General features: G+C 35.8%; 1 protein-coding gene across 2 annotated transcripts in view; it reads right to left on the reverse strand.

Moving 5' to 3' along the window:
* The window catches only part of LOC129421552 (transient receptor potential cation channel subfamily M member 4), a 188,401-nt gene that overhangs the window by 101,591 nt on the left and 72,592 nt on the right, over window positions 1-14,218 (reverse strand). For both annotated transcript variants that reach the window (XR_012369175.1, XM_073866543.1), the window contains exons 5-6: window positions 10,904-11,073; window positions 9,461-9,629 (exon numbers count right to left, since the gene is read on the reverse strand). Coding sequence is in view for 1 of the 2 variants with exons in the window: in XM_073866543.1 (XP_073722644.1) it covers window positions 9,461-9,629; window positions 10,904-11,073 (339 nt within the window). In the remaining variant the exon portion in view is untranslated. The remainder of the gene's footprint in view (window positions 1-9,460; window positions 9,630-10,903; window positions 11,074-14,218) is intronic.

The following is a 14,218-nucleotide window of genomic DNA, read 5'->3' on the forward strand; positions in this document are numbered from 1 at the left end:
ACGTTTTGAACACCGTTTACACCTGGCATTAACGTCGTCCACTTGTGATCCGATCGACGAAAACACATGTTAATGCCAAGTGTAAACAGCCTCATAGATGTTTATTATATACCATTTTATTTAGTTTTTTTTTAATGTTTATACATTCAAGAAATACAGTTGAACATGTACATTTCATAGATATGTTTATTTGCACTACAGTTCACTTAGACTTCTATCATTGTGACTTATTTGCTCTACAGCTCTGCCAGTTCTTGTTCACACAAATTAATGTTTATTATATACCATTTTACTTATGTATTTTAAGTGTTTATACATTTAAGAAATACATTTGAAAATGTCTAATTTCTAAGGGCCCTATTTTAACGATCTAAGCGCATTGTCTAAAGCGCACAGCGCAACGTCTAAATGGGCGTGTCCGAATCCACTTTTGCTAATTTAATGACGGGAAAAATCGTTTTTGCGACGAGCGCATGGTCGAAAAGGGTAGGTCCTATTGTAATGGGAGTATTTTGGGCGTAACGTGCAGTAACCAATGAGAGTCTCAGCTCTCATCCCCTTTAAAAGCAAGTTGCGCTGGCGCTATGTCTAATCCCTATTTAGATGACGAACTTAACTGAAAAACTAAGCGGAGGAAGAAGATCCCCAGTTTAAGATTAATGTTAAATAATTGTGTTGTTTTTCACTTGTATTGAAATTGTTATTTTTTTTTATTAAAACCTTTAAAACCCGTTTTCTTTTAGTAATGGAAGTAAAAAGCAGGCTTGTAATTGCTTTAAATGTATGGCTATCCAATATCATCAAAAAATCATTTACAAGTATGTAAGATAAGGTTTGTACTCTAAAAATACTTTATTTGTAACAAACAGGAGATAAAGAAATTACAAACGGCTCTCCTCACGTTTCAGCACTTTGGACAGCGTTTTTTTAGCAAAGAGTTTTTTTAAGCATTACTTACAAATGTTTCTCATCTCACCATATCCGCAGGTACAGAGTCATCATATACAATAAATCCGTGAGGTAGCATTAAAAAAAAAACATTTAAAAACAGACGCATTTGTTTAAAGCAAAGCATTTATTTACTTATCAGGCTGCAGGTAAAGCAGCTCTTTGCGCCTTCTAACGTCTCATAATCAGTCCTCATTTATAAATATGTCCAAGAGACTCAATAATAATCTTTTACATTCAATCCTTTAATCTTTCATATTTAAAAGCATTTTTGTGCTGCTGCGTATTTATGTACTTTGTGATAAGCAAACCCGTGTTGTCCTCCCGTTTATAGGCGCATATTACTAATGCGCTCTTTAAATAACACAAAACATATTGCGCCATTGACTTTAGACTTTAGACCAGGTTTTTGTTGGTCAATGGCGTAGTCTATTTTAGTTGCCTCAAAATAGCAACGCGCCAACAATGCGCCTGAACACACCTCGTTTTTCAGACCAGAACGCCCATGGGCGCAAAGGGGGCGCAAATGCATTTGCTATTTAAACAACGCGGCGTTAAACGTGAAAATTAGGGTGGAAACTAGCGAAGGACACTTGCGTCGCGCATTGCGCTGCATTGCGCCGGGTGTAAGATAGAGCCCCAAATGTTGATTTGCACTATCGTTCAGTTGCACTACAGTCATTGTGACTTTTCTGGAGTGGACCAACATTTCTGAATCCTGTTTTATTTGATTTTACTGTCTCTGATTGTTATTGCAAACTGCAGTTCATTCACAAAATAAATGTTTGATTAAAAAACCTAATTGTAGATAACGTGACATTTTGGCACTATGCATATATTTGTACATTGGTATTGTTGACCTCTTATTGTAATAACTACATACCTAATTATTGCATCATTATATTTATAGGCAACTTACCAATTTGCGGGAGTATTAAAATTTTTGGGCACAACAAAAATGGTGGTTCCTTGTTCTACCCACCCAACCTCTATAAAACGAGTATATTGGTTAAAATGAGAACTTAAATCTTTAGCCAAATCACAAAATACAATACATTTGGCAGGAAATTTGAGAAAATTGTTAACAGAGAAAATGCTTGTAAAATATTTGTTAAAAGTACACACATCGGATCACCCATTACCTTATATTTTGTGAAAGTTTTAATTTTGATATAACGTGTTCTATCAAAAATAGTTAATTTTATCTGGAGATGCTAATATATTAACTGATGATAAAAGAATCTAATCAAATAGATTTCATTTAAAAATGTATTCAAGTTCACGGAGATATTGTTTGTACAAAGATTATATATATATTCAAGAGCCATGTTTGTTTGTTTGCCCGTTAACCAAAAATCGTATATGAATGGTTATTGACTACACGCGAGTGGCTCTCTTCTTCTGTGTGACAAGTGAGTGTCAGAACAGACGCATAACGTCTCGCAGCGCCACCCTGTGTACCGGCATATATCTGTTTTGTATTAGGCGCCATCTAGTGTCCAGGGAGTGAAATTGCACCTCACTTGGCTCACCGCCAGTAAAAATCGTTTGGGTGTGAAAGCAGAAAAACGTGACGTTAAACGTCGACGATAAACGCCCACGAAAAACGTCCCGGTGTGTAAAGACCTTTAATCATATTAATATGTTGTAGGGGGGAGCTGAAGACTTTCCCAAACACATTTTTATAGGTTCAAAAATAGTGTCTATGTTGTAGTTGCTGGCAAAGGATCCAGATATTAATTTTTGTCGATATCGCACACCCCTACGCTGCATAAATGTGCAAAGTTAAGCTATATTTAGAGTAATAAGTTATTTTACACTTTTATGCGCATGCCCAGTTATGTGATTGGTCATGTTTCATGCGTTTATGGCCATTTATAGTGTGGATGAAGATTCTTTTTAAAATGGCAGTGTAAACGAGGATTGTTTTCATTTTAAAATGCCGTTTTAAAACGCAAATGCTCTAATGTAAACAGGGCCTAAGGTAACACACAGGTGGGTCAAGAGTTACACAACAGAATAAGATAGATTTCACTCTTGTTTTTTATTAAATATACCTGACTATGACCTTGTTAATGTGTAACTTCAAACATATTTTGTACTTTATCTTTGCCAAAAACAATTAAATTACATCAAATCTCATCAAATGTTTCAAAAGCAACCCGAATACCAACTAAAATTGTTTAGAACACTTTATAACAGTACGAACAATATGAAATTTAAATAAAATTAAAATAATAAACAATCTCAGCATAATGCAACAGTATAGTCATGTTTCCTTCCAGCTGTTTTTATGCAAAAATTCAAAATATGTATAAAAACACCAGGATTGAAACACTATTTATAGGTAGATGTGGAAAAACTAAGATATGGCTTTAAGATATGCTTTAATAAATGCTGCAGTACAAAGAAAGTCACCACATTAGTTAGGGAGATACTGTAGGTAGGTAGCTTTTATTGTCATTTAACTACAGAGTTCCACTGAAACTAGACAAATAAATAAGTATTCAAAAATACAATCCAATACAAAAAATACAATAAATGTATTTATTTATCTGAATAATTATTTTTATTTACAAATGTATCCTCCCCATGATTTATGATCATCAAATGGCCTATAAACAGCTTAAAATAAAGACAGTTTAATATAAGTAAAGTGCAAATAGCAGTAAAATCAGGAATGGAGTATTACTGTCAGTGCTTCCACTCCTGTGACAATAGGTGACAGGGCGTTTAGGTTATTTCATAATCTATTTTAATCCATGCCCAGATTTTCCAAATGTCGCCAACCACCGTGAAAACAGCCAGATAATAATTGAAAAGGATTCCAAGCAGCATATAATCACTTTTTTCCTGCCAGCAAGTTGCCAGCCAGCACCAGCATTTTTTTGATTTTGACAAAAGTTTACTCAGTGAGATGTAGTGGTTATTTAAGTTTAGAAGTATAATAGCTTGTGGAAAAAAGTTATTGCAGAATCTGGCTCTTCAGCCCTGAATGCAGCGAAACTGCAGACCTCAATTGTGTTGAGACTGAGTACCTGCTCATCTAAATGCAGATCACTTTTCCTTGCAGGAGTGTTATTAGTGTCTCAAACCATCCAAAGTATGTATTGAGATCATTCAGACAGTGTCTGTTGTTCTCGCAAGGTAGTGGAGCAGCCTTATAGTCTGTGACAGATTGTATACCCTGCCACATGTGCTTGGTATTCATAGGCTTGGAAAAGAAACTCCTGTTTCACATTTTCTACCTATAGAAATTATTATGTTTTGCAACCCTACTGCCATGGTACATGTTGGCTCATGCTGTTTAACATTGCATACACGTCGTAAGCCATCCAGTGCTTCTGTTATTATGATGTTCTTGGTGACACATACATTATCCGTGAATTTCTGAATATTTGCAGACACAGTGTCATGGTACTCCTTCAGTAATTTATGCTCAAAAAAGCTTTCCGGACCTAACCGCTTTAAATCCTGACAAAATCACAATATTATTGGCAGCTCTATCATTTGTTGCCTACCGATCGTGCTCATAGCTTGATATGCAAATGTAGTGAAGGCTCTGAGAAAATTGCTTTGTTACTTTCGTCCCGCATTCCATTTCGATTCTGCTCTCCCAATCATTAGGGGTGTGACGAGACACTTAATCCACGAGACGAGACGAGACACAAGATAGGGTTCACGAGGACGAGATGATATTTTCACACTTTTTAAGAAATCCTCAATGATAAAATAAATGAATAAGAAACTGAAATCACGTTTTTTAAAATGTTTTAACTAATCAAGGACTGTCCTTAACAATTATTTTGCCAACTGATTTTATTTTTTGGGTAAAATAAATAGACCCAAGTGAGCAATAGCCTTTAAAATTACATAATAAAGAAGATGCAATAATAATAGGTTCAAATAAAGTATTAAAACCAAGTTACATTAAACAACATTACATTAACAAACACATTACTATTCATTTGTGGCCTATAAATAAAAAGCATTATGTATGTATTATAACAAATGCCTGCAGGTGGCGATAGTGGACTCGTCTCGTGGACGCTATCTTCACTTTCACTTTAGACTGAGAGAAATGCTTATTTTTAGCCAAACAATGTTTAAATCCATTTGAATATTTAATGTCCATTTCTTTACAATAGAAATGATACAGACACTGTCATTTTTAGCAAGAACATGCAGACATTAAATCATGTAAACTCTGAGTGAAGGTTTAATCTGTTGAGACTTCACATCCGACACTGATCAACAGACAAACACAACGTGTCTCAGACTTCATACGAGTTCCCAAACGAACAATATTGGAAACTCAAACAAAAAAGCACATGCAGTTAAAGACAGAATATAATGCATGCATTGTAAAAGGTTCAAACAGAAAGCTGCATCTTCCGGAGATCGCATATGCAGGCTGCCTACGTCATCAAGGTTTATTTCAGATAATTAACTGAGCATTACATTCGCAAGTCATGAGCATATTACAACAATTCGCGATTAAATAAATAATTAGTAAACTTTATAATTGTTAATAATCTCTAATAAGACAGTCTTTGTGATGTAAATGCAGTTTAGAAATGCGAACTCCGAAGGATGCAGTCTTTTATTTGAGAAACGGCCAACATTTCACCTCCACGAGAAATCTCGTGACATAATTAATCTCGCGAGACACATTTAATCTCGCAAGATCTCGTCGCATGAGATCTCGTCACACCCCTAACAATTATAATTTTGTCATAATTGTGCACTCCTACCAAATGGTATTTTAACACTACAATTAAACGTATTAAAGCCGCTCTATGCATTTCTGCGTTTTTGTCAAACAGCGACCCCTAGAGTCGCTGGAGAATACTTGCAACTGTCGTAATTTCCCACTCTAGTACTCCAAAGATAATGACCAGGTAATGTTTCACAATTTCATACAAATATTAGGCTACTGCATAGTCTACTAAAGTACAGATGATGGTAATAGGATAATAAGAAGTTTATTCCAAGTGTAGAGTGCATATAATAATAAAGTACCGCGTTTGCTAGCTTATAACGTTTTTACATGATTGCAGCTAAATCACAAGTAAATATTACAAAATGCCATGACAAAGTTAATTGTGTACGTTGCATTATTTCATAACATTGTTCGCTATAATGTCACTACATGATTATTGCTATTTATCATAATAGTTTGCACATTGTGCATGTTTACACTATTTACAACCTCTAGGCTTATTTATGTCCTGATAGTTATGTGAGATATTGACAAATGTTGTCATGATAATCGCATGACATACTACAAGCAAGCGCAACAACATACAACATAGACCGCAAACAAGTTTACAAATGAGATTTACTTACTAGTCCATCAACAAGATCGCCAGATCCGCATCCCATCCAGTGCTGTCTTTTAGCTCGCTCACGCCAACGAGTAAAAACCTGACCGAGTGGGACTCTTGTCCGGTTCCTAACGCGGTCAGATTCTCTTTTCCTACTCACTTCCGAACGCGCTCTCTTAACTTTTAAATCGTTTAGCCTCACGTCTCAAATTTGCGCGTGCAGTTGTTGTTATAGGCTTGATCGACTTCATGCAGCGCTGCAAGAACCGACAGCCAGATGACGTCAAAGTGCCGTCTCGGATCATTCTCGCGGTACTTTGACGTCATCCGGCAGTCGGTTCTTGCAGCGCCACACGAAGTCGAACAAGCCTAACGTGTGTGACGTCGTTGCCGTAAAGCAAGTCGTGATTCTCGCGAGATTTGTCAGAGGCGGTTCTCTCAAGCTTGCATTGCTGGTTTTGGTAGCGGCGTCCTCCCCGAGCTTCAACAGGAGGATGATTCGCCTTACTATGACTTTGTTTACCACCGAAATAACTTTGAAGCTGTTATATTAAGGTAAAATAACTGCACAGTGTGTCTTTAATTCATGACAAGAAAAATAAAAAAATATTGAAAAGGAACAATGTTGTGTACAGTATGTGTTTTCCCCTATTTTTTTAGATGGATAAAAAAGAGACACAGAAATAGAATGTGTCTATACCAATAGCAATTGCTGTGTATGCTAAGGTGCCAACTTTTGTCAAATTTAATTAGATTTTGACATAGTAATGTTATTAATATCTGAATGTATGATGTATGTGCTTTTGGAGCTCACCATGCTGGCGACTATACAAGCACATTACTGGGAAGTTTCCTGGACAGGGCTTATCCTAGTCCCAGACTAAAATGCATGTTTCAGCTGTCTTAATTAAAAAACATTTTGTACTGACATATCTTAACATGTATCAGTGCCATTGTTTTATCTCAAGATGCAAACCAGTATTGTTTTTTTGTAAGGTTTGTTTGTCCCAACATGACAGAATTATAATATAAACTATATGTCTGTGAAGAAACAAACTTGTACTGTATGCAGTACATCTGGAATGAGAGTAAATTAAAAGATAATTTTGATATTTCAGTGTACAATTGTTTTCAAGATTTTAATCTATATCATTTATATACAGCTTCTGGTGGTTTTCAGTAGACTAGTCTCTGGCTCAAACATAGGCGGAACTTGCGGGGGCCTGCCCCCATTGGCTAAAATGATTTTTATAAAATAATTATACTCCACAACAAACACACATATTAATTTACACTTTTATACACATTAAAACATTACTTTGTAATATACTTTGTAAAACAATTGTTTACCTGGTAATAATTTTTGTATTTATCAAAACGTGCACCGACCAACTGGAACATCTTGCCTTTACTAATAAACATCAACATAAAAGTTAATATAGGTTATTGATTACCATAGAACACCCCTTGTGACCACAATATTAATGAGCACTGAATAAACTAATTGTCTGTAAAATCAGAGACTAATAAGTCAGTACATCAGTGGATGTTTGTGACCCAAGTACAACAGCGCTTTCAAAGTGCCGTCAAGTGCTTGTTCAAGTGCACACAATTTATACAATACACAATTTTAGACATAAAAGGCCCATGGCACATTATATAGCCTAATCGGTTTCTCTGAATTTTACACTTAAAGAATAGGGTTCACTCAGTGATTGACAGCATGATGCAATCTTTTCCCCATCCAACAGTATAAGCATAAAATTTATAGATGTATCTGTTTCTGTGAAGGTTTTTAAAAAGCACCTATTTCATTGCTAAAAAACGTTATTTTGAGAAATGTTTGTAACCAAACCGATCAGAGACCCCATTGACTTCCATAGTAGGAATAAAGAATGCAACACACACATATATATATATATATATATATATATATATATATATATATATATATATATATATATGTATATGTGTGTGTGTGTGGGTGGATTATGATTACAAAACACATTTTTTTCCCCACATACCGTACATTTTTGTAGCTCCAGATTTCACTCTCTTCCTGAAACGCACGGATTTGAAAAGCGCTGTGTCCCTGCTGTGCTGGCCAGCTAATCTGTACGTTGTGATTGGCCTAAATACCTCGACGTCCGCCCGAAATATGAAGCTCCTTATCAGATTCGGTAATAATGCACTGCTAACAGGAGTTAACTTGCAGGCTGTGTGTCCAAGCACAAGGAATTGTGATCGAAGTCGGTCTTCTCTACATCACCAATTCCAGAAAGTAAACTGTTGCCTACAATCCGTGTGTTTGTTGTAGTACAAGAAAATAGATTTACGTTCACACGATAACTCACGCCATCGTTTACTTTGGGGTTTGTACCTTTCAACAAAGGAAATGTAAAATCGTGAATCGGAACAATGGTGCTCTTTAAGAAAGATGAGGATTTGTTTAGTGTTGGGCAAAGAGCGCTGTCTCTGGCAACAGTGTTTTTTAAATATTTCATTGCTCTCTTTTAAATTGCTCAAAGTCATGACTGTTTAAAACACACTTGGCATCACATTCACGATTTTAAGGTCAAATTACACTTTTTGCGTCAATCCATGAGCACTTAGATCATAAACAATGAAATGTCACTTTAATTGAGCGTGATTAGCGCAGCAAAAATAGAACCGTGCCGAAATGATTGCAGCTCTGCAGCATTAGCACCACTCCTGTTAACGCACTGCTAATGTGTGCGGTGTGCATGCTCAAACTTGTTAACATGGGAGCTGATTACAAACACACGCCACTTACGCGCTCACAATTTTTTTTAGCCATTATCATGTTTTACTCTTATCTAAAATTCAGGCTATGTTATTTTAATGTACAAAAATAAATTAGCGTCGCACACCTGAAGTCAATAGATAGGTGCGTAGGATAAGACGAAAAAAGTCTCAAAGTATACAAAGAACAATTCTTTGTATAATGTACAAAAATAAAAAAAATTAAATTTATTTTAATTATCTAGTTTGCAATAAACAATAATGACAACATTCATTTCTGACAACTCAGAAACTCAAGAGTTGTCAGATTACAGAGTGAATAGTTTTAACTGTGATGCACACTTTATACTGTTAAAAACAACATCATGTACGGTTTTTAAAAAAAATTCTTAAACTCTAGTCTAACATTCACTCTCATGTACCTGAACGCTGACGGGAAATGTAGTCATCCAGACGAACTCTGAAGCTGACCTCACCACCTTTACGCCCCAAGCTGCCGTCATCAACCAGGAGGAAGGCCTTGTAGTTATTATCCAAATAGCAAAAGTCACGAGATGCGTTTGAGACATAATACTTTGCAGGGAAACTTCCCTTAAAGAAAGATAAACAAAGAGTAATCATAAAACAATGATCATTATTATTTGCTAGTGTGCAAACCTACTTTGTCTTCAAATTGGTGTTTCTAATTTATAAACTATTTTGCAGCAGCCTGTATATGGAAGACATTTTCTGCCAAATTCTTTTCATTAAATGATGAAAAATGAAAATTACAAGCAGATTAGCAATTTATTTCTTTAAAACTGCACGCAAAGTATGTGCCAAAATTAAAATGGAAAAAAGATTTGATTTTCAAGGTGATAATGCATCATCCCTGTTAAAGGAATAGTTCACCCAAAATGTTTTATTATTTAATCATGTTGTTCTAAACATGTATTCTTTATTCTGTTGAACACAAAGATATTTAAATAAATGATGATAACCACACAGTTGATGGTACATAAAAAAAAATTATTCATTGAATTTAATAAATTTTTTTAAGGTAAGTGGTTGCAATCAATTTATGTAGCCTCTTATGGAACGGCTGAAATTCCACAAGGGGGCGTATTTGTTCCTCAGATGTTGCACAATAAACGTGACATCTGAATGTATTCATTATAAATCGTGAATGAAAAGTGAGATTTGAACGAATGTCCGTTAGTGAACTAATTGTATATACTATTTATATCGTAATTCGGTCAGAAACGTCAAGATTGTGAGATGAACAAATCGTTTTGGATTAAAAAGCTTGGATATTCCATTTCCTTGGACTTTTGGGGATTTGTGAACAATTTGTTTTGGAAAATTTCACCGAAGCGGATGAAGGGAAGATTTTGAAGGTAAGTTTTTGAATCGGCGACGCCCGTTTCAGGTAACTAACAACTAGATTACAGTTTTATGACTGCTAAAAATTACATTATGATTTGTGTGTGCGCTTAATGGAATCCCTAAAGTCTAAGCTTTCCAACGATGTGCCGCATGACCGTATATTTTGAAGATTTAATGCTTCAAAGTTACAATGACGTAATGCAGCCTCACGTGCAAGGGAGGGGTGTATCGTGTACGGCACAGTGTTCCTTATCAGGTTAAGCTACATTTAAACAAAAAAGATTAGTAAAGTAAAATAAAATATAAAACTTTTGTTTAAATGTAGCTTAAAAAAATTGATTGCAATCACTTACCTTAAAAAATATATTAAATTCAATTAATAATTTTTTTCAGTGTACCCACTGAATTTTGTTTACCAAAATGTAACAAAATATTGTCTTTTGTGTTCAAGAGAATAAAGAAACTCATGCAACATTTTAACATATATTCTGTCGTGTTACCTCAGCATTTACAAGCTGTTGACGATTTTGTACCAGGCCCCAAGGAGAAATGCCTATAAGAACCACTTTATTCAGCGCCACAGATGACACTGCAGTGGCATGATCCCCCACAGCCTGCCCAACATATCTGCCAATGCCTTCCCTCAATCCACTTGTTATGATCCATGCTCCTGTGTTTTAGGAAAGGAAATGAATGTACATACATTATACAAAGGGCGTTTATCGCAATGTATGATTTTTCAAAACTATTTATTTGTATGATACAGGTGCAAATAAGTATTTGAACACCTAAGAAAATCAATGTTGAATTGCCTTTGTTTGCAATTACAGAGGTCAAACGTTTCCTTTAGTTTTTCACCAGGTTTGCACACACTGCAGGAGGGATTTTGGCCCACTCCTCCACACAGATCTTCTCTAGATCAGTGTGCTGTGTGCTTCGGGTCATTGTCATGTTGTAAGACCCAGCCTCGACCCATCTTCAATGCTCTAACTGAGGGAAGGAGGTTGTTCCCCAAAATCTCAAAATACATGGCCCCGGTCATCCTCTACTTAATACAGTGCAGTCGCCCTGTCCCATGTGCAGAAACCCCCCAAAGCATAATGCTACCACCCCCATGCTTCACAGTAGGGATGGTGTTCTTGGGCTGGTACTCATCATTCTTCTTCCTCACTTTTAGTGGAATTATGACCAAAAAGTTCTATTTTGGTCTCATCTGACCACATGACTTTCTCCCATGCCTCCTCTGGATCATCCAAATGGTCATTGGCAAACTTAAGACGGGCCTGGACATGTGCTGGTTTAAGCAGGGGAAGCTTCCGTGCCATACATGATTTCAAATCATGACATCTTAGTGTATTACCAACAGTAACCTTGGAAACGGTGTCCCAGCTCTTTTAAGGTCATTCATCAGCTCCTCCCATGTAGTTATGGGCTGATTTCTCACCTTTCTTAAGATCACTGAGACCCCACAAGGTGAGATCTTGCATGGAGCCCCAGTCTGAGGGAGATTGACAGTCATGTTTAGCTTCTTCCATTTTCTAATGATTGCTGGAACACTGGACCTTTTTTCACCAAGCTGTTTGGCAATTTCCCGCAATTTTCCAGCCTTCTGGAGGTTTACAATTTTGTCTCTATTGTCTTTGGACAGCTCTTTGGTCTTGGCCAGTTGGATTCTTACTGATTGTATGGAGTGGACAGGTGTCTTTATGCAGCTAACGACCTCAAACAAGTGCATCTAATTTAGGATAATAAATGGAGTGGAGGTGAATAAAGCAGACTAACAGGTCTTTGAGGGTCAGAATTCTAGCTGATAGACAGGTGTTCGGTAACACTTTACAATAACAGTACATGAATAATCATGTACCATTACATAAATTAATAATCAGTTTAATATGAACTAATGATGAGTTAAGCTATTTACTAATCAATAACTAACCATAACTATGTTATGAGTCATATGAATTCATGCATGAATTACACCCACCTTAACTACACATTAATACATGTTTGTTAGTTAATGCATTAATTAACACTTTGCATACCCCACATCAAACAAGCTCCCTAGAAGAACGAAAATAACTTTTGTTAATGCAAAATGTTTAGGTTTGTAATGCAAAACTGTTTATACATTTGCTCCTGCAGCTGAGCTAAAAACATTGAATGGCACTGGATTTCTTGCAACATTTACAGTTAACTTTAATCATTAAATGTGCAATTATGGATTAATAATTAAAATTAGTTCCAGTGCTGCCATTAAGAGTGACAGACGCTATTCTTTCTAAATTTAAATCAGTATTAGCCTACAGACGATGGCTATTGTGTGAACTGGCTTGTCTTATTATCAAAATGCACATACAGTATCTGTCTTGTTCTTCTTTTAAGCCATTATTACCCCTTCCAAATGTCTGGCCAATTTTCACATTTGCTCCTCTCCTTTAAAACCACCAAAAATTAGGATTTTGATGAGCTGAAATTGTATAGAATGTGTAATTGATAACTTTAACAATGTACCCCTCCAAGAAATGTCATTACCTACACAATAATACAGTAACAAATCATTAATTTATGTTATTTTATTAGTAGTTAATAATGATGTGCCCCCTCAAGTAAAGTCATGACCTAATCATACATTAACAAATCATGAATTTATGTTAGTTTATGAGTAGTTAACGATGAGTTAATAATGATGTGCCCCTTCAAGTAAAGTCATGACCTAATCATACCATAACAAATCATGAATTTATGTTAGTTTATGAGTAGTTAACGATGAGTTAATAATGATGTGCCCCTTCAAGTAAAGTCATGACCCAATCATACATTAACAAATCATGAATTTTTGTTAGTTTATTAGTAATAAACGATGAGTTATTAATGATGTGACCCCTCAAGTGAAGTCATGACCTAATCATGCATTAATAAATCATGAATTTATGTTAGTTTATGAGTAGTTAACGATGAGTTAGAAAAGATGTGCCCCCTTAGTAAAGTCATGACTTTATCATACATTAACAAAAAAAATATAAGTTACCCAGTGGGCAGAAAGTGTTTTTGATGGGTGGGCATCTATACATCTGCGGGCCAGAAGAATTCACATACTTTTTTTAACTTGCGTTAATTGGGAAGATAAAATGACTGTGTTTTTTCCATCAGTTTTGTACATTTTAAGATGGAATTACGTTATTCAATCTAACTGTATTACAATCGGCCGTCTCTCAAACAGAAGGCTGCATCCTCCAGAGGTCGGATATGCAGGCTGCATACGTCATTAAGCTTGGTTTATTTCAATTAAATAAGCATAACATTCGCAAGTCATAAGCATATTACAACGATTTACAATTAACTATTTAAGCATTGAGCATTTATATAGCTATACGCCCGTGGCTTACCTAAGCACTGGTTCTGAAACATAGAGGACCCAGAAGCAAAAAATTCAACACTGCTTTATTGAAAATCAACTTAAACAGTCCAGTCGGGCCGTCAAGTCCCGAGCCACCAAGAGCGAGTTTACTTTAGTGTTGCTGGTGTACACCGTTTTTATTTAGAAGTCTTTTCTTTACCGCAGTGATCCACACGTTCACACGAATCTGCTACTCAGTGCAATGCAATCTAACCTACCGCGCTCTCTCTCTTCTTGCTCTAGATGAAAGCAAGACATTACCGTAATAAACCATATATTGCCAAAAAGCGCAAATGTTTTCTTTAGGAGCAATTCTAATTTTTTGATAGTTCAAATGGTTGAAGAATTACGGTTTGAATGAAAAAAACATAATGTATTTCCATGAATCTGATTGGATGGGCAAGCTGTCAATCCACTC

Source organism: Misgurnus anguillicaudatus, chromosome 4, assembly GCF_027580225.2.
Source record: "Misgurnus anguillicaudatus chromosome 4, ASM2758022v2, whole genome shotgun sequence".
NCBI classification, from domain to species: Eukaryota; Metazoa; Chordata; class Actinopteri; order Cypriniformes; family Cobitidae; genus Misgurnus; species Misgurnus anguillicaudatus.